Source organism: Salvia splendens, chromosome 21 (genome assembly GCF_004379255.2).
Source record: "Salvia splendens isolate huo1 chromosome 21, SspV2, whole genome shotgun sequence".
Lineage (NCBI taxonomy): Eukaryota > Viridiplantae > Streptophyta > Magnoliopsida > Lamiales > Lamiaceae > Salvia > Salvia splendens.
Genome location: NC_056052.1, coordinates 7,377,702 through 7,399,172, shown reverse-complemented (window position 1 = coordinate 7,399,172; position 21,471 = coordinate 7,377,702). Strand labels below are relative to the sequence as shown.

The following is a 21,471-nucleotide window of genomic DNA, read 5'->3' as shown; positions in this document are numbered from 1 at the left end:
TTTAGGTTATTATTTTGTACCATATTCACTGTATATAAAAATCTTTTGCAGTACTAGACTTATCTCTGACACACACCATGTGCCAATCACAAAAACATACATATATAAAAATCATTAATACTTTACTTAGTATTTTTAGTTATCCCTCCATTTCTAAGCCCAATTAAGTAGGAGTAGTAAACTTTTAGTAAATCCATGTCTATTGTGTGTTCTTTTTTTTAATATTTACAGCTAGCTCGTCATTACATGCATTTGTCCTTTTTTTTCTTTTTTTTATAATGTATTTGATGGGTTTCCCTAGGCCTCTTTTTCTGCACAAATCATTAGCTAAAGTCAATTTCATTTATCGTTCGATTATGCCACATCGATTTTTGGGTTATACTTACCCATATTACCACTAATATTGATCAAAATCTTTATTTATAGGGACGAAATTAGACAAAATTAATTAGTACCCAAAAATAGAAATCGGTGAATTGTAGTGTAGTCAGTCATGACATGACCGATTCCTAATTACCAATTCTGTATTTTGATATTAAGCTAAAACTAGTCCATACTAGTACATACCAATGTCAAAAGATTGCATCACATATAAATGGAAGGTGATTTGAAATGCAAAATAATAATTGATCCATATCCATTATTTATTACTTGCTCAATCCCACGAGAATATGTATTCTTTCATTTTTAATCCGTCACATAAAGACTGTTCCATTTTTTTCTATTTTCGTTAGTCCCATAAAATTTGTCTCTTTCACTTTTTACCAAAATTTACCATTTTTGGTAGTAGATCACATATTCCACTAACTCATTCCTACTAACATTTTATTATAAAACTAATATATAAAAGTATGATTTTGGTTCCCCTAACTTTTTCAACTTACTATTCATTACATTTCTTAAAATCTGTGCCCGGTCAAAGTGAGACAATCTTTGTAAGACGGGGGAGAGTACTACCAATACTTTATGCTTCAAGCTGGAAGTGTGAGCCCTTGAATATTTTCACTCCAAAATTTTATTTCTCTGTAAAAATTCAACTGCAATAATTCATTTTCACTCTAAACTTTATTTCTCTGTTAAAAATCAACTGCAAGAATTTATTTTCACTCCAAAACTTTATTTCCCTATAAAATATCAGCTAAAATAAATAATTCAAATTCATCTTTTATTGCTTGGTTTGCATATACAAAAATATGAACCCCTATAAGGCTATAAGTCTATAACACTATATAATGCTAGTACGATGCTAGTAAGTAATACGTATATAGTGGTAAACTCACATGCATCAAGATCACTTTGTGGTGATATTAATATATGTAGTGGAGTAGTACTCCCTCCGTCCCGCACTACTCACACTTATTTCCTTTTTGGGCGTCCTAAGTTACTTGCACTCTTTCCATTTTTAGTAAAAAATTTCACCTACAGCCGTCATTTTTGACTTTCCTATACACTTATTCCTTAATCTCCGAGCCAAAAAGGAAATGAGCGAGTAGCCTGGGACGGAGGGAGTACAATTTAACATAAAGCAGTTTAGGTGAAAGAGATAGATGACAAAACCATCACTCAAAAAAACAAAAACACACAGAATTCTCTAGGATTTTTGTTTACCTCGTAAGAAAGAAGAGAAAAGACAAGACAAGAATCACATGCATGAAGATCACTTTGTGGTGATATTAATTGTAACACCCGCGATTTTCGGATAATAAAAATTTTCCTATTGAATGCGATATGGTGATTAAAATGAAATTTCTGAAAAATAATAATAGTGAAATACGAATAATATTTCTTTGGGCAAGGAATTCTTTTAGTTCCTTTGTGAACCTTGGGAAATACTAACGTTGAGGAATTATGATAGTACTTGGCATAACACCAAGGGACTGTTTATGTTGTTGGATTGCGCGAAGGTGAGTGCTTACTTTGATTTAATATTCATACTGTGGAGTGTGATTTGTTTTGGTGGAGAGGAATATTTTCTATCTTCGTGGAATTTATTTAAAGTACTAAATGTAGTACTCGGCGTGTTTAAATCAAGGATCGGTGGGGAAATTAATATTTGGAACAACACCAAATATTAATCGTTGCGTTGGACGATTTTAATCTTTGTTGGGAACAGGACGACGAAATTAATTAAAGTTTTCCGTGAACTTTAATTAATAGAAAGGAATGCAAGAATGTAAAGTATATACACTTGGCTTCTCGAATAAAATTGGAGTCCAATGTTTTTATAAAAATGGCTTTGGGCCATGACAATCGAAAACTCCTACTCTTCAATCCTATACTTCACGGTATTTCTCTTTTTGTTCCCAGCGAAAACTCCTACTCTTCAAACTCTGCTCCAGCTTCCATCCCACTCTGCAGCCGTTACCTGCAAAAATTTAACACACCAATTTATTCCTAATCATGGTGTGAAATTACCATTCAATTACACGATTAAATGGGATTTAATCCCAATTAATCTCCTGATTTCACTCCCTCATACTCTCGGTAGTCTCACCATCTGCAATATCTAGCAAAAACCAGAGAGAGAGAGAGCCGAGAGGGAGAAAGAGAGTAGAAGAAACTGCTGCCCTTTTTTTCCAATCTCATACAAGCCAAGGTAATTTCTTTTCACAAATTCATAGCTCAAGCTACTCAATTCCATTCAAGTTTCAAACATATGCCACAATTGGTTGACAGAAACGAATCTACCAACTCCAAGGAACTACTCCTTTCGGTCCTAAAGTTTCACAATTCAATAGCGTGTTATTGAGGTATAAATCCCTTCCCTTTTGATCGTTGTTATACACTCCCACACATAACTCAATCAACAACAATCAAACATAACTCTAACAACGACGTAATCAAAACCAATCGAACATCACGAATTGAAACCCCCTTGCTGCGAATTGAAAACTGAAACGAAAGAGCCTAATTGTAAAAGAAACTTATCTTTCGGGGTGAATCGGGGTTGTTTCGGAGCTGTTCGGGGCGAGTTCGGACAGCTGCGGGGCTGTTCGAGCGTCGACAGCAGCGCGAACCGGCGGCGATGTCTGACCGGGGGCGGCGCTGCAGCGAATCTTGTCGGAGACAGCAGACCGCGGTGACCGGCGGCGGCGGTGCGGTGTTTGAACAGAGGGCAGCAAACTGGCGACGGCATAGGGACTTGGGTGTAGTGAAGAAGACGACGTGAATTGGGGGAAACGGAATAGGATTCCAGACGCCGTATTGACCGACGGCGAGGGATGAATCGGAGACAGTGGAATTTAGGCTGTCCGATTGGGGATTTTCGGTGGTAGGGGAAATCTGATTCTCGGAGTGAGAGGTGACTCGAATCGCCGGAATTGCGTGACAGCCGGCGGCGTGGTGTGAGACGGAGGGGAGGTCGACGGGTTCTTCAAAATTGGGGGAATTTATCCTTTGTGTGGAATGAGGAAGAAGAAAGAGGGGTTTGACTTTGACCGATTGTGGAGGAAGGAGTGTATGTGGGTCACTCTTTTGGGCCTCATCAAATAAGTTGGGAATAAGGTGGACTAAGTAAATAATTATCTGGGGCCAAATTAATTAAATCCTGAAATATTTCGAAGGGCGAATAATATTATCCCAAGTGCGAAATAAATATATTTGTGAAGGGAAATTGTTGCGATAATTTAATTATGCGCTTAAATAATTTTGGGAATACGTTTTGATATCATGATGGAAAAATACGAGGAGCCAATAGAGGAATTATGGGCGCAAGCGGCCGCCGAATAATCGAAAATACGCGAAAGTCGAGAAACAAGATATAAGACTTTAACTAGGGTGTATGCATTCTAATTAGTAGTTTTCTCGCGTTGATTGTTGTGTTACTATCTTGTTGTTTAAAGGGAATTGATCCGTGAGACTCTAAATTCGAAATGAGAAATACTCAAGTGCGATATCTGTTAAGCGAATTTAAAGTATATTTTGGTGACTACCTTGACATGACCGGTTCCTAATAGTTTGGTGAATTGTAGTCAGTTATGACATGAAATTGACATGACCGGTTCCTAATTACAATTCTAAATTTTGATATAGATCTAAAACTAGTCCATACTACATGCCAGTGTCAAAAAGGTTGCATCACATATAAATGGAAGGTGATTTGAAATGCACAATAATAATACTCCGTATATCCATATCCATTATTTATTAGTCGCTCCGTCCCGTAAGAATTTGCATTCTTTCATTTTTAGTCCGTCTCACTAGAATATACAATTTCTAATTTTGAAAACTCTTTTTTCTCTATTGAGGTGGGACCCACTCTCAATTAATAATAATTTAATTATTTTTTTTCTCTAACTCTCTTATTTTACTAATTTTACATTAAAACTCACGCCAAACCTAAAATGCACATTCTTTAGGAACGGAGGGAGTATTGCTTATATTCAATATTGTCATGTGGTAGAAGTCCTTATCATGATTCTCTGTTTGTATTTGGTGGCTATTACTCCCATTAATTGGATATAATTGAGATAAAATACACAAGTCATACTTTAGTACTCTCCACAAAGTTGAATAAAACCCCAATAAGATGAAAAATAATTAAATCATGGGGAGCCCAACCAATGCTCCATTTTACAATTTTAACAAACTTTTAGTAAGATATGTATCTTCTTAATGAGAAAATTGTTGGATGAGACTTATCTTTATGGTTGTAATAAAAGTTGCGTAAAACTATTGCGTTAGAGTATGGAGAAAAGGTTATCTATGATAATGTGAGTGTTTGCCGTTCATCATGAATCGTTTACATTATTGCATAGTACTCATATAGAAATACTCGTGTCCAAGAGTAACTTTTATGAGTTTATCAAAAGGATGGAGTAAAGTTGCATTGGCAGCGCTCAAGTAAATATAAACATATAAATCTGCATAATGTTAAAGTTAGGTTGGATGAAATGAATTCAGACAAAAGAATCCATATACAAATGAAAAGGCGCCACTTTTAATTATTTTTTTTGTAGAATATAGTATTTCATTCAGTTGATCATTTTACTTTAGGAACTACGATTATAAGAATTTATAAGGTTTTATAAATTAATAAAGAAAGTTCTTCTATTGTGATTGGATTTTGTACTAGTAAAATAGCTATAAATCATTTGGGCTAGATGGTTAATTGCTGCCAATTTATATCAGTCCCCAAATCCAAATTATTATTCATCGAGAAACAGGAGACACAAATCCCTCGAGATACACTGAACATGTTATACTAGCTTAAGCAATTTTTTTTAATGACTAGGTTTACCTATAAGTGAAAATCCACTTAAAATGTCTTATCTATGCATAATATGGCATTCTGCGCTAACTAATTAAATATTAGTTGTACGATTTAATTAGGAGTATATTCGAACTTTATAATATGCAATAATTTAATTTATTAATGACTTCATTGCATCCTGCTGCATGCCTTTAGTGGCTGGAAAGGGTGGATTATCATTATTTTGTAAAGGTATATAAATTGCACTCCATACTATGATATAGTACTACTATATGGTTGGAGAATTTGACCTAACATGGTCCGAGTCTTGGGGATTCGATCAACAGGATAGGTCGACGTCAGAGTAGGGATAGGTAGACATCTTAAAAAGCGGGATAGGTCCTCTCCGAACCATATAGTAGTACTATATCATAGTATGAAGTGCAATTTATATGCCTTTACAAAATAATGATAATCCATCCAACCCTAACACAAAAGGCATGCAGTACTGTGCAAGATGCAATGAGTAATCTATACATTAAATTATTGCATATTATAAAGTTCGAATATACTCCTAATTAAATTGTATAACTAATATTTAATTAGTTAGCGCAGAATGCCATATTATGTATAGATAAGATATTTATGTGGATTTTCACTTATAGTTATGGTAAACCTCGTCATTAAAAAAAATTAGTGATTTGCTCCATCCATCAAGGGATATTCTATGAAAAAATAATTAAAAGTGACAGTTTTGTCATTTTGGATTCTTTTTTCTGAATTCATTTCATCCAACCTGACTTAACATTATGCAGATTTATATGTTTATATTTACTTGATTGCTGCCAATGCAACTTTAATATCCATCCTTTTGATAAAAGTTACTCTTAGGCACGAGTATTTCTATATGAGTACTATGCAATAATGTAAACGATTCATGATGAATGGAAAACACTGACGTTATCATATATGAATGGGACCCTAGTTTTTCACATATTAGTCAATTGCCTCTGTTTCATTTTGCAGCTTTTCTTCATTCTCTAACACAATAGTTTTACGTAACTTTTATTACAGCCATAACGATAAGTCCCATCCAACAATTTTCTCATGAGAAGAAGACATATATATCATACTAAAAGTTTGTTTAAATTTAAAAATGAGCATTGGCTGGGCTCCCCCATGATTTAATTGTTTTTCATCTTATGGGGTTTTTATTCAACTTTATGGAGTAGTACTTTCTTCATCTAGTACTCCTTTAATTTGCATACATATTTTTACATAAAACTAATCGAATTTTACATCATTGTGTTGTGATGATGAGGCATCAGTTTTTATTATTAAATCATCTTTAAAATTCTAAATTATAAAAATGAATGCATGTGTATATTAATTATAAAAGTCGATGAAAAAAAGTTACTATAATATGGGTCTCACTAGTGTAAATCATCTTTAAAATTCTAAATTATAAAAACAAATGGATGTATATATGAGTAATTGTCTTTGGAATGCCATGGAGTCGCATCACTTCCTTAAAGAACAATCTAGCTATATGATAAGCATTAGAGGTATTCCGACAGGGTATAAAATGAGTCTATCTTTGAAAACCTGTCAACAACAACAAAAAAACCGAAGACTTCTGATGCTCCTCAAAATCTGTTTCTAAAACTCAATAATTTAATTACTTTAATATTGTAATCAAGCTTATAATATTGAAAGCTGAAGTTGAGTTGAATGCTTTACATTACACATTGCTGAATAATTTTATTGCTGGAACGAGGAATTGTCAATAATTATTTAAGCAAACATATGATAGTTAGATAATTGCCTATGCATCTTTGACCATTTGATGGATATAATTAATCATGACCCACCCAGTTTGAGATAAGAGCCACAACAATCATTAACCACCAACGGCTAAATGGCGTCATAACAAAACGAAGATTGAATCCTCTCCAACCAACCTGCATCTATTATTAATTGCCATTTCATTTCTTCATTTTCAGCACCTGAAATAATTACTCTACATAGGGACATGATATTCTATTTTATTCCGGAAGGGAGTTGATATTCTCTCCGTATATTTATTTAGTTTATTTATGCTTTAGTATTATTTAGTTGTTATGATTTTATTTACTTTCCATAGTGGTTAGGATTTGATTTGCTTTTTGATTTACTTTCCTAGTTTATAGGAGATCTTTTTGTACCACACATATTATAAATATGTGTGGAATCTTTTATTATTATCAAGCAGAATGAAGAATTAAATTATTAATCTCGTTCTCTTCGATTCTCCCTCTTGGAGAAACCGCCAATCTACGCTATTTTCCTCCTTTTGTGCTCTCTTTTCATATAATATATTCAATAGGAATTAATCTCATATTAATTCCTATCACATAACCACTAAAATGCTACTCTCTTGATTACACAATAGTGAAGACATTTCTTTTTGGCATAGAGATTAAGAAAAATTTTGTTAAGTGAGTTAAGTAAAAGAAGACTAAAGTAGGAAATGAAAAAGGTAGGGAGAATAAAGTAAGAGAGAAGAAATGTGTTGAATTTTACTAAAAAGAAAATGACTTTACTACTATATAACTTATCAAAATGACAAAATGACTCTACTACTATGAAACGAATGAAGTAGTAATTAGCTAGGATAGTCTAATTCATGACCAATCTATTCCATATTCGTGCGCTTGTACAAAGAAACAACTAATAATTGGTATTCAACTTAATTTGATTTCAAATTATAAGGATTAGATTAACATTATTAATCCAATATAAAACTAATTACGATAATGAGTTTTGGAAACAGATTTTGGGGATGAATTTTTCATAAGTGTTAAAGAAATCCCAATAATCCTTCAAGTGGCATGTTTATAGGCGCATGCTTCATTCACTCGGTAGCGTTTGATGAGCGTTATTGGGAAATTTGGTGGGTTTAAGTTGATAGATACATGATGATCTTTTATTTGAGATTGTTGATATATAGAGAAATTGTCAATTATTATTAGAGCAAAATTGGTTAAGATGCCCTCTCATCAATGAGATCAACTTCACCGCCGCAAAGATGCATTTCCTTAGCATCTTTGGCCATTTGATCCATGCAATTAGCAAAACTAAGATTGAATCGACTACAACCAACCTGCATCAATTATAAATCTGTTGCATTTCATTTCTTCATTTGCACCACCTACAATTAATTAAAAGTAAAAATTAGAAAAATATCAAAAATAAAAGTAAAAATATCAAAAATAAAATGCTAGTAAGATTGAAAAGATAAAATGTAATGCCCGACTTTTTTCTATCTTTAGGGTTCTTGAAAGGACATCGAATGTTTAGCAAAAAGTTTTTGTTAGTTTGTTTCTTTACATTGAATAAAAAAGTAATCCCTTCGGACAAGAAATATTGTTCAAGTTTAACTCAGCGCGGGTTTTAAGAAATGTGAAGTAAAGTGAGTTGAAAAAGTTAGTGGAATGATGGTCTCACATTTATATATTAGTTTTATAATAGAATGTGAATGTAAATAGTCAGTGAAAAGTGAGTCCACTCACCAAAAACAAAAAAAAAATCAAAGTGGATAACTTTTCACGGACAGATCAAAATGAAGAAACTGGACAATATTTTATGGATAGAGGGAGTATTAGATATTTTATGGAATTTTAATTTTTTGTTGGTACTTAGAATAACACCAACGTACTGATTGTCGAATATTACGAAACGAATCCAAGGAAATAATATTTAGGCATATCTAGTACATAAGGGAAATAAAATAATTTATTTCTAAGTTGCACCGGCGAATTTAGTGTAAGTAGGAGTTTCCAATCCTATGTTTTTCTCATTTTCTTTTATTATTTTATTATGTAAAAATTTTCAACTAAATTAACGAAAGTTTAAAATTTAGTCACGTACGTCCTTTTTTCATTTCAATGAAATTTGTATTTTAGATGAGTTTTTGCAATTTATATGAAGAAAAGAAATTAATATTAGGGTAAATTGTCCAAAAAATATAAAATTAGTCAAATTCAGGTCAATCTCACAACTTTAAAATGAACAATTTTATTATAACTATGGCATTTTTCTTATTTGTCTCGTAACGAAATATTCCGGCCCGCTACAGAGATGAATTCATTGAGATGAAGGTATAGAAATTAAAAGCTTAAACGAATGCATATTTATCGACGAAATTAAATCCAGGAGCGATTATAAGTTTACGAATTTCATCATCTCATAATTTATACTAAAAGAATAAATGAAACAAAAAAAACTTTATGATGGACCTTGGGCCCAAAAATATATATTTTCAATTTTCAGCCCAAATACCTTATCATTTTCACCGCAATATAATCACAAAATTTTCCATTTCTCACCACTCTCTTATCTCTCAACTTCCATTGCCAAAATTCAAGGAGATGAGTTCCTCAATATTCACACCTTCAGCTCAAACGGTCTTGAAAAAGAATCAAAGTCCTCTGCTGCTGCTGCTGCATATCAATGCCTCTTCTCCCCTCCAAAAACGAGTTTCTTGCAAAGGGAGAAGAGCTTCTTCTCCAACGGCTTTGCTTTCCACTACCAAAGAGATAATCTTGAAGGAATTTCATCAAACAAGAGCCCTCAAAGTTAGTGTTGTTGGCCAGTTTTTACATGTAAGAAAAATCAAAACTGAACCAATATTTAAACATTTTGGTTTTCAATTTGCAGATTATTTCAGGATTGCAGAATTTCGACAAGGATAATGTAGCCGCTGTTGTTACTGCTGCAGATAAGGTCAGTTTCACTGTGTGTTTGTGTTGTTTTATTCATTATTTAGTGGTATTATTTTCTTTATTCAGATAAAGTTTAAACAGAATTCTAGTATAACTACATTACTACTACATAACAATTGTGTTTAAGCTAACAAATTCCTTCTCCTTGTAAATTTCTAAAAAATACTTACTAATGAATTGAACAAAATTACTTTTAAGAATAAAATTTTAATGAAGGGATTGTATAAGTCTAGACTAGAGAATTTCTGTCAAATTTTGATTTAAACAAATTGAGAATGTAGTACAAATTTGATATTTTTGTGTTGGTTTAAGTAGGGTGGTGCAACTCATGTGGATATTGCTTGTGACGTCGAATTGGTGCGACTTGCAACACACCTCACTTCCCTTCCGGTATGTGTTTCTAGTGTAGATCCATCAGCATTTCCAGCTGCAGTCGAAGCGGGAGCCTTAATGGTTCGACTGCTAACTCTCACTCTGCTTACATTAGTCGTGCGATTGAGTCAAGTCGATCTGACTCGTTGTTTTTTCAGGTTGAGATTGGAAACTAGGACTCATTTTACGAAATGGGTGTGTTTTTCTCACCGGAAGAGGTATTGCTAGTGTTTTCTTGTTTTTCTTTTTTGACTAGGGTTAAAAGGGTGTGTTTGAATTTGCAGATCATTAATATGACAAAAGAGACTAAGAGGCTGCTTCCATCGACCGTCCTTTCAGTCACCGTGCCTCACACGCTGAGCCTTCCTGACCAGGTGAAGCTAGCCGAGCAGTTGGAGGTCGAGGGAGCCGACATCATCCAAACCGAAGGTGGAAAATCGTCTTCTCCTTCTAAGGCTGGTGTCCTTGGCCTAATTGAAAAGGTAACTACACTTATGTTTTGATTAAAAGTGAAAAAATGGCATTATTTGACACTTGGAATGGTTCAGGCGTCGCCGACTCTTGCAGCTGCGTACTCCATCTCTCGTGCAGTTCGAATCCCGGTAATGTCTGCTTCAGGACTATGTTCAATCACAGCGCCTCTAGCGATCGCTTCTGGTGCTTCTGGCGTGGTACGTACTACAAAACTAAACAGCACTACACAACACAACACAACACAACACAATACCTAGGGCTGAGAAAATATACCGAAATACCGCACTTACCGTACCGAAAAAATACCGAAAATACCAAATTTTTGGTATACCGTACTTTTCAGTACGGTATCATACCGTACCGACAGTTTTAGGTACGGTAAATGTATGCATTGTGTATATACCGCGTTATACCGCTATCATACCGCAATTGCGGTATATACCGCATATTTGCGGTATATACCATAAATTTACGGTATATACTGGTATAGCACGGTATACCGCAAATACGGTATATACCATAATTGGCGGTATATACTGCAGATATGCCATATTTAACATATTTATTATTTATAAAATATATTATTATATAATTTTATTAAACATAATTGAGAATGGATTTTGAATGCCATGAACTATGTTTGCTTTGTGATGGATTTTATCACTTTGGATATTTCCTAGATGTTTAAAATGATATTTTTGCTATTTAATGCGTGAATGTTAGGTTTTGACATGCGGTATTCGGTATTCCGTATCGTGATTTCGGCATACCGCATATTGCGGTATACCGAAATGTCGGTAAGGTAATGATAACTAAATTTTGGTATACCGACTTTTCGGTATACCGGTATGCGGTATACCGAAAAAAGCGGTACGGTAAAGGTAAGGTTTTTGGTCATACCGCACATTTCGATACGGTATACGGTGTGGCAATTTCGGCACGGTATACCGTACCGTTCCAACCCTAACAACACCAAAGTTTTTACTTTTCATTTTTTCAAGCAAAAAATTCTAGTAAAGTTTTTGGTTATATTGATTTGCATAATAAATAATGTGTGTTGACAATGTGTAGGGTGTTGGATCAGCTATCAACAAGCTAAACGACGTCGTAGCCATGATTGCTGAGGTGAAAACTATTGCGGAGTCTTTAAATCTATTAAGAAGACAAGCACAAGTGTTTGATGAAACCATAAATATGTTTTGAAGCTTTCTCATTTCTGATTATTCAAACTGTAGTATTACTTTTGTGGCCCTTTTCCACCCACCTTTTGTTGACTATATTATGTAACAATTAATGTAAAATTAACAACTTATGTGTGCAATTAAGTAATTAATTATCACAAATATATACTTAATTAAAATGACATCGAGGAGGTTTATATGAGACTATTAGTAGTATATGCAATAGTGGAGTATACATCCGTTTCGTTATTCTCTTTTTGTGTTTTTTGAAAGGGTTGATCTAATTTTCGTAAGTACGTGCATGAGATATCTCGATTTCGATGGTTTTTCTCATTCATTTATGATCACTAGAGGGTACTTAGTGTTGAATATACTTTCATGTATCAAATTAAATTTGAATTAGATCTTCATTAATTTATGTGTGCACATGTATAATCAATTTGAGGCTGTGGATTTAGGTATGACTAACTCATTCATTGATTTAGTTGATACACGTATTTATCTCATATATCTGTATATGGTCAAAGTTAGCTTGAGTTAGATAGATAATAAACTTGAGAAATGAGATTATATCTTAAGCTCGGGAATTATTGGTCCCATTTTTCTTCCAAGAATCGTATGTAACTATGTATATATACTAGTGTTGGACCACGAGAGGGAATTTAATAGTGTTGTACAAGATCCCTAAAATTAAAAATAGTGGCACACGTAAGAGACAACGAAATCGTTGGAACACGAGAGTGAAATGATTTTCTTTTTTTCTCATATAAAATAAATAATCATAAATAATCCAAATTCGATTATTGATTTTTTTTTATTGAACATTAAACTCCTAAAAAGGTGAATAGTTAGGTCCCTATGCCTTAATTATATCACTAGGATAATTAAACCAAACCAAATCTTTAGATGTAGTAACCGACCAAAGGAATGTAGCCCTGAACATAATTTTGAAGAGTGAATTTAAGAGATTAGCAATGGTTGGCCGATGGAGAGGCCCTCCCGATTGGCCCCCATCGGCCAATCATAGTGGAAAAAGGGCCTATGATAGGCCATTCTTTCTCTCTCCATATGGGCCGATATATCGGCCTTGACCGATGAGTAAGGGCCTTTGATAGGCCCTCCATTGTGGAGGAATGGCCAATCATAGGCCCTTTGCATATATGTATTTTTTTACATATAATTTAATTCCTCTATATATACATCCACTTCACATCATTTTCATTCTTTCATCCACTTCCCTTCATCCATCTCCTCATTTTACACTTTCTCTCTCTACAAAATGGATTTTGACAAGTTGTATAAGTTCTACAAGCTGCATAAGTTGTACAAGCGGTATCGAGATGAACTGGATGATCGTGTGAAAGCGGACATCTGGAAAGCTAGCAACAAGATAAACAAACAGTTGGGTATGCATTCCGATAACGATGACGCTTGAGTCTTAGTTTGTTATTTTCTATTTTTTTAAAATATATATAAGTTTTTTTTTAAATTTGTATCTTGTTGTATTCTATTTTCCAATCTTGCAATACAACGATGATTTGTGTATTAATATTTTTTTGCATTTAAATTTATTTAATTTGATAACATGTTAAAAATACAAGTGCTAGACATTTAAAACAAAATAAATGATGATTTGGAAATGAAATGGAAATGGGAGGGCCCTTCTATAATGGGAAGATAGGCTCTCTCAAAAATTGATGATGTGAAAATAATAAAAAAGAGAAGGGCCTATGGGACATTCCATTGCTAATGCTATGATACCAAGAAAAATAATCTAATAAAATAATCGAAATAATTTAATATTTGAGCAATAAAACCACCTTTAACTCTTGCGATTTGAGCTCACATCGTTCCCATCGAATCGAATTCCAAAATTCCGCCATGCAATCCCTCAACTCCACCGCGCTCCGCCCCTCCCCTCTCGACCCGCTCCGCGCCGCCTCCCTGCCTGGATTGACCGCCGCCGCTAGGCTCCCCAGCAGCAGGAAGCTCCATTTCAAAATTTCGGCCTCCGCAGCGGCGCCGAAGCGGGAGACGGACCCGAAGAAGCGTGTGGTGATCACGGGGATGGGGCTCGTATCGGTGTTCGGGAACGAGGTCGACGCCTACTACGAGAAGCTGCTCGGCGGCGAGAGCGGAATCACGCTGATTGACAGATTCGATGCGTCCAAGTTTCCGACGCGCTTCGGCGGTCAGATTCGGGGGTTCAATTCGGAGGGGTACATTGACGGCAAAAATGATCGGAGATTGGACGATTGCTTGAGGTACTGCATTGTAGCCGGGAAGAAGGCGCTCGACGGCGCAGATCTCGGCGGGGAGAAGATCAATAAGGTATAATGTGTTTTTTTCGAGCTAGCTGATTTTTTAGGTTATTGGATTTCTTTTCAAATTGATGTGTTTTTATTGAGTTTGGTTTGTTTATATGGTAATGATGTTTTTTAGTAGTGAGTAGAATGCTGAGTGATTCATATCATTCATTGGCAATTTGAATTTGAGCTTTTGAAATTAGATTATCGGTGACTTAAATCGATGTGTTTTAATTGACTGATTCTTTAGGTTTTAGGATTTCGGTAAAATCGATGTGTTTTATTTGAATTTGGTTTGATAATGTGATGATGTTATTTTTATAAGTAGTGACTAGAATGCCAAGTGTTTCGTAGTTTCCAATGTTATTTGTGTGTGAATTTGAAGTTGATTGTGAATTTGTGATTATGCCTTTTTCAAGCTTGATTTTAAGCTAATTTTTGTGGTGTTAAGGTTTCCGTATGATTCATATGTTTTTAATTAAATCTGGTTAGATAATGTGATGATCATATTGTTTACAGTACTAGTAGTGATTAGTAAATGCTGAGTGCTTTGTAGTTTCGGATGTTTAGTTCGACGTTATGTGGATCCCTTGGCTATTTGCATTTGAGCTTTGATTCGTGTTGTTTAGAAGGGACTAGCTGTTTGTTTTGTGTGAAGATTTTTGGTGTCACGTTGTTCTGCTTCAACGTTGCAGTGTGCCGAGTTTCTCCAAAAATAGGGATTTTGAACGTTTATTTTGATTTTAATTATTGGGATTGGCTGTTGGATCCTTGGCTTCGGTCTCTGCTTGATTAGTGAACTATATTTTTCTCGGAAATCGTGTTTCATAATGTGATGAAGATGGGGTTAGTAGTGAGTAGTAGCTTTTTTGTTGTTGCCTATGCTTCTGGCTCAACACTGTATTTTCGTTGTGCATCACTGTGGCTGAGAGGCAGTAGATTGAGAGCATCTTGTTGGCTTTTTTGGGTTTCTGGTTTTTAGGTCATGTGGATTCATCAGCTGTTTACATTGGATGTGGATTGGGGTTGTTAAATGGGTTATTGAGAAACATCTGTTTGTTTGTATATAAATTCTTTCTTATTTGTTGGAATTGGCTAATTGTGTGTATGATTTTCGTGTAACATCATTATGCTTCTGTTCGGAGCGTGCAAATCTTGCCAAAAATGGAATATTTGCTAGTTATTTTACCTTTAGATTGATCTCAATTATTGGGATTGGCTTTCAGATTCTTGACTGTACTGTCGATTATTTCAGAATCCGGTTTTACTAAAGAGCGACTTTTGATTGCCGATTTGGCATATGCGTCATATGTATTATTGTTCAAGTCTTTGTTATTTCTGTGGATGTCTTTTGGATTCATGGGGACTGGTCTCTGAGCTGATTGGGTTTGTTGTCGTTGCAGATTGATAAGATCCGAGGTGGTGTTCTGGTCGGGACGGGAATGGGCGGTCTTCAAGTATTCTCCGATGGTGTCCAAGCTCTAATTGAGAAAGGCCACAGGAAAATAACTCCATTTTTCATACCTTACGCTATCACAAACATGGCCTCTGCTTTGCTTGCGATTGATCTAGGCTTGATGGGACCCAACTATTCGATTTCCACTGCTTGTGCCACCTCAAACTATTGCTTCTATGCGGCTGCCAACCACATCCGTCGGGGAGAAGCTGATCTGATGATTGCTGGCGGAACTGAAGCTGCGATTATTCCTATTGGATTGGGTGGTTTCGTTGCTTGCAGAGCGTTGTCACAGAGAAACGACGACCCACAAACTGCTTCGAGGCCCTGGGACCAAGATCATGATGGTTTTGTTATGGGCGAAGGGGCTGGAGTTTTGGTAAGGGTTCCATCTTCTCATCTCTCTTCAAAACACCGGGCCTGCAAACGTGATTGGGTCAGATAAGCTTAAATTAGTGTTTTCTTTGATCTTTTTCAACAGGTGATGGAAAGTTTGGAGCATGCAATGAAACGAGGGGCACCAATCATTGCTGAATATTTGGGAGGCGCGGTAAATTGTGATGCATATCATATGACAGATCCCAGAGCTGATGGACTTGGAGTCTCGTCGTGCATTCAGAGTGCCCTTGAAGATGCAGGCGTTTCACCCGAAGAGGTACTTTTTCCTCCAAATATTAGAATTATATCTTCATATGATGCTCTGCATGGGCACAGCTGTACGTAGGAAGGGGTAAACCGTTCTTACTTAATGTAACAGCATTCTTTAGTTTGCGATCATCAGTTTCCTATAATGTGGGTGGCACTTTTTCGACACATGAAACCTGTTTCTTGCATCTGTAATTGTATGTACTATATTCGAACTCAAAACTGACATTGAAACGTTATTTTTGGATCATTTATTCGTTAGTAAATTGGATTCTTAGGTATATTTGAGGGTGCTATGGCAGCGGTTATTCACGAAAGCAGCTTTAACTGGTCTAGAGCATTTGCAGGTTAACTACATAAACGCACACGCTACTTCCACAATCGTGGGTGATTTAGCCGAGCTTAACGCTATCAAGAAGGTATTCAAGAAGACTTCTGGGATCAAAATCAATGCAACCAAGGTATACTCTCTCTCTCTCTCATTCATACAAATGGATGTGATGCTGATTTTCTGTGTTTGTATCTTCTTCTTGCAGTCGATGATAGGGCACTGTCTTGGTGCTGCTGGTGGTTTGGAAGCTATTGCAACGGTTAAAGCAATTACAACAGGATGGCTTCATCCGACCATAAATCAATTTGTAAGTTAAAACGATACATAAATGAATACTTGAAAACAGTCTGTGCGTGAAAGAAAGGTCTGACTATTTCTCTTTGAAATTACTTTTTTGCTGAAGAACCGAGAGCCGTCTGTAGATTTTGACACAGTTGCAAATGAAAAACAGCAGCACGACATCAATGTTGGTAAGATCTCATGCATGATCATCTAATTTAACGTTGAACGAGATTTTATACACACTGGTTTGTGGTTTAGGGCCCACTTTCTCACCCGTGTCTGAAAAATCTTTGCAGCAATCTCGAATTCCTTTGGATTTGGAGGTCACAACTCTGTTGTTGCATTTTCTGCATTTAAACCATGATCCAACTCACACTGAGTTGCTTGCAGCCGTCACAGTCTATCTCGTCACGTTGTACTAGTCGCTCTCCTTCAGCATTTCAACCTGGCTTATATTCGTCTAAATGGGCGCTATGCCCCGAGTTTCTTGAGGACTAGTGTACCACCCGTGTGTTACGTTTATTGTAACCTCTTATTGAAAGCATCACTTCTGCTTCAATCTTGTAGCAACAGCTCTGTTCTTTTTGTACTTGTATTTGTCTTTTTCTTTCTTGAACAACCATTAAAACATTTTATGTTACAGAGTCAATTTTCAGCCTTATTATCACTAAATGGCATTTTCCACTAAAACATGGCGTTCAGACGAAACGACACCGTCTAATTAAGTTCTAAATAGCATTTTGCCCATTTGTTAAAATTGTCCGTCACATCAGCACGTAATCCAACACAAACGACAACGTCTAATTAAGTTCTAAGGGTATCCACTATGGATAGCCGCGGGTTGGGGCGGTCGCGGGGCGAACCATAGTGTAGGCGACGTCCGCCTCGGGGCGGACGAGAAATAGGGGGCGGACGGCCATTCGGCGAAAGCGGGGCGAGGACGCGGCCGAGGAAGAATGGGTGGGGCCCGCGGGTTGGGGCGGTCGCGGGGCGAACCATAGTGTAGGCGACATCCGCCTCGGGGCGGACGAGAAACAAGGGGCGGACGGCCATTCGGCGAAAGCGGGGCGAGGACGCGGCCCAGGAAGAATGGGTGGGGCGAGGGCTGCGGAGCCTTATTGCGTGGAAACGGGGCGGACGCGGGCGGCGCGGCGGTGAAACGGCTGTGCGAGAAGGGGGGCGGCGGTGGGAGTCGGCTATCCTCTATAGTGGACACTCTAAATAGCATTTTGTTCATTAGTTCCGTCACATCAGCACATAATCCAACACGTAATACATTGGAAAGAGAGGAATGAGATAATTGTGAAAAGACAAATTAGTCACATCAGCACGTGATCCAACACGTAATAAGTTGGAAAGAGAGGAATGAGATAATTGTGAAAAGACAAATTAAAATTTAACCGTACAGCGCGTAGTAATTTAGTTGACAATTTATCCAAAATAAAATAAATAGACGATACTGAAATGATATTCAGCCCAAGTTAAATATATTCAAAATACAAACCGAGCCAACGAATAGTGGGCCCAGACCAAGACTGCTTACCCCTTTCCCGCCAAATTCCGAAGCCCTAAAACTGCTTAACCACCACGATGAACTCAATCGCGGTAGTATTTATTTCTGTGTATTTTTCTGCATTTCTCACGCGATCAATTGGAGGCAATTCAGACTGAAAGCGGAGCTGAAAGAAGATTTGATGGATCTCAGCGATGATATCAGGAATGCGCACAAACGCACTTTCCTCAAATTTTTCGAGCAAACCGTGAGTTTCGAAACAGCATGTTCAATTTACTGGATTTATAACTGTTTACGATTTTCTGTTTATTTGCACACTGTTTAAGCATCTCGTGAAATGCTAAAATTCGCAGGATTACAACGTTGAGCTTAAGAAATCTCTCGACTTAATGTTAAAGCAGAACATCCGCAGTTGCGTGATTAATCTCGCTCATTTATACAACCACAGAGAAGGCATGGATCTGGCGCGCAGGTTAGCCCAGTGATCTGCTATTTTACTTAGTTGTTATGAAATTTGTAATACATTTGTTGAAGACTTGAATCCTTAGTGATATTTTGCAAAAAAAAATGCAGGCTATTGCAAACTCCGAGTGAGCACATGCAGCCTCTTTGTGATGCGGTGACGGATATTGTTAGGAGCATGAATGCCAAGTACCTCAAGGAAGGAGAACAGGTTTTGGTTGGTCTCGACGGCCCTTTTGTTTCAAGAAGGGTGACTGATACGAGGTGCCTCGTATCTGCGCGATCAACGAAGGATTTCAAGGGGGAGGATCGTTCGCGGAGGTTTTCTCCGTCGAGCAGCCACCGTCCACTAGGGTTTTGGATTGATAAATTTGCAGAGAAAGTAAATAGCGTAAAAGTAAAAGAAGGAAAATGATAATTCTGATTATTGATTGGTTGAATAATACGAATATATCCTATACATATTTATAATATTTGGGGATACAATAATATCCTTCCCAAATATAGCAAATCAAATATAATAATATCCTAAGCAAAAAAGATATGGTGAATCATTAAATTATGGAAAAGATAAGGTAAATCAATACTAGATGAATAATGAGATATGGAGGATATTTATGAAGATATGCTCGTATCAACTCCCCACGGTTGAAATTCACCTTGCCCTCAAGGTGGAAACCACGACAAAATGAAGAGTGTCGTGACCAGAAGCTTTTGCGAGGTATCCCCACCCGGATCAAATGTACGCAAATCCTCAAGAATTGCACAAAGCTGACGAAGTGCAAGGACACCCACAGTGAAAAAGAACTCAATCTTAGTTTTGTTGGACTTCTCATTAGTTTCGTCTGGCAAAACCAAATACACCTTAAAATAATTTTCTTTTCTCCACTTTTTGAATGAATGGGCAACTTCCTTCAGAGGCGAAGCAACAAGCACTCCAACAATTTTCTCACAACTCAAATCTTGAGCTTCTTTAAGCAACACCTCAGATACAAATGAAAGACCAATTTTCTTTGTCATATCAATAAGTATACCAGTAGGCTGATTACCTTTCTTCGTTAAACACACGAGGCAATTGCAAATTCTTATACTCTTAGAACAACTCCACTCTCCAAAAGCATCTACTACTTCCGCCTCCTCACCATACTTGTTCAATACGCGGCTACTAAATGAATTGCTCGAATCTCTTTCTCCATAGTTGCCATTCAATATCAGAGATACATCACTAGAGTACAGATGCAACTCAGATAGTTTCTCTTTTACTATAACCACTTGTTCACTCTGTAACTGCTCCAAAAAAAGACTCGTATGTGAGCTCGGTACTGTAGGGTCGAGGCCACTATCCGGCTGGAAAGTCGGCGCATATGACAGTTGTCCGTTGGGCGGGGCTGGTGGTGGTCGAGGCTGTGCGTGCAGTCCCCCCACGTAGCGGTCAGTGTCATCCCTCCTACACTCCAATTTGGCGATTGAAGCGAAAGGATGCTCAACGTGAGCGGCAGCATCGGTGAAGGGCATGCCAAGCTGCTCCCTTGTGTGTTGTGGCTGCAGCAGGCTACATGTTATGTCGGGGTTCACGTGCGGTTGCAAGGCGTAAGGCAACATACTCTTCTCTTGCCATCCTACTTCCAGCTCCTGCTCTTTCATCTCAAACACCACTTTATGCTCCCCAACAAGGCTTTGAATATCCATTTTCCCATTTATGTTCGGCTCCTCTGGCAGCGCACTTAAATCGTTCACCTTCACCTCTAAGCTAGATCCATGATCTTCACCCTTTATCTCCAAACTCGATGGAGAAGAGTCAACTTCTTTTTGCTCTCTCAATTCATGCGCATATCCACACCCATAAGCATCCAAACTCTCGTCAAGTTCTGACAAATGTGCGTGGATAAAGTCATCGCCATAGCATCTATCTTCCTCTGTCTCACCCTGATAACGTTGCAGCTGTGGTTGTTGCGGCTGGAATTCGACAAGCACACGGTCAAGGGAATCCATATGCGTTGGTGGTGGCGTCGGCCAGCCGAAGGGGGGTGGTTGCTCATACGTCGGGTATCCCGGTGGGTCCCAACAGGTAGGATGGTCCATCGGCGACGACAGTGGCTGATGTTGGTCAAATTGTGGGGGTCCGAAGGGATCGTCTTGTGGCGGTGGGCCCCAACACGATGTTGGCTTGATTATTGGAAGTGGTGGGAGGCTTGGGCGATTCAGATGGTAGCTCCACGCACGGTCTTGCTGCCTCGACAGAGTGTAGTAGGGTTCCGGACCATGGGTTGGTGCTGGTTCATAGAGCCGTTCTGGTTTGGGAAGCGGCAGGGACCGTAGTTCATCAATGCAGCGGTCGGTCGCACGATACTCGGTCTGCCAAGGCTGATTTCCAGTCTGGGAACACCACGACTTGTCGAATAGTTCTGCCCTGTCCGACTGGTAGGACTGCGGTAGTGGGAACCATTCGGGTTGGTACAACGGCGGCGGTACTGACCCAAAATAGGCGGGCTGCC

At 37.4% G+C, this 21,471-nt stretch overlaps 1 protein-coding gene and 1 pseudogene across 1 annotated transcript; both read left to right on the top strand.

Moving 5' to 3' along the window:
- The first annotated feature begins 2,102 nt into the window (after positions 1–2,102).
- LOC121784690 lies at positions 2,103–12,131 on the top strand (annotated as a pseudogene).
- A 1,665-nt stretch (positions 12,132–13,796) lies between these two features.
- LOC121785190 (3-oxoacyl-[acyl-carrier-protein] synthase I, chloroplastic-like) lies at positions 13,797–17,691 on the top strand. The gene is made up of 7 exons (XM_042183569.1): positions 13,797–14,312; positions 15,691–16,122; positions 16,225–16,398; positions 16,736–16,849; positions 16,925–17,026; positions 17,123–17,189; positions 17,298–17,691. Exons 1-7 carry the CDS (start codon positions 13,863–13,865, stop codon positions 17,363–17,365), a joined length of 1,407 nt encoding a protein of 468 aa, XP_042039503.1. The 5' UTR covers positions 13,797–13,862; the 3' UTR covers positions 17,366–17,691.
- The last annotated feature ends 3,780 nt before the right edge of the window (positions 17,692–21,471 follow it).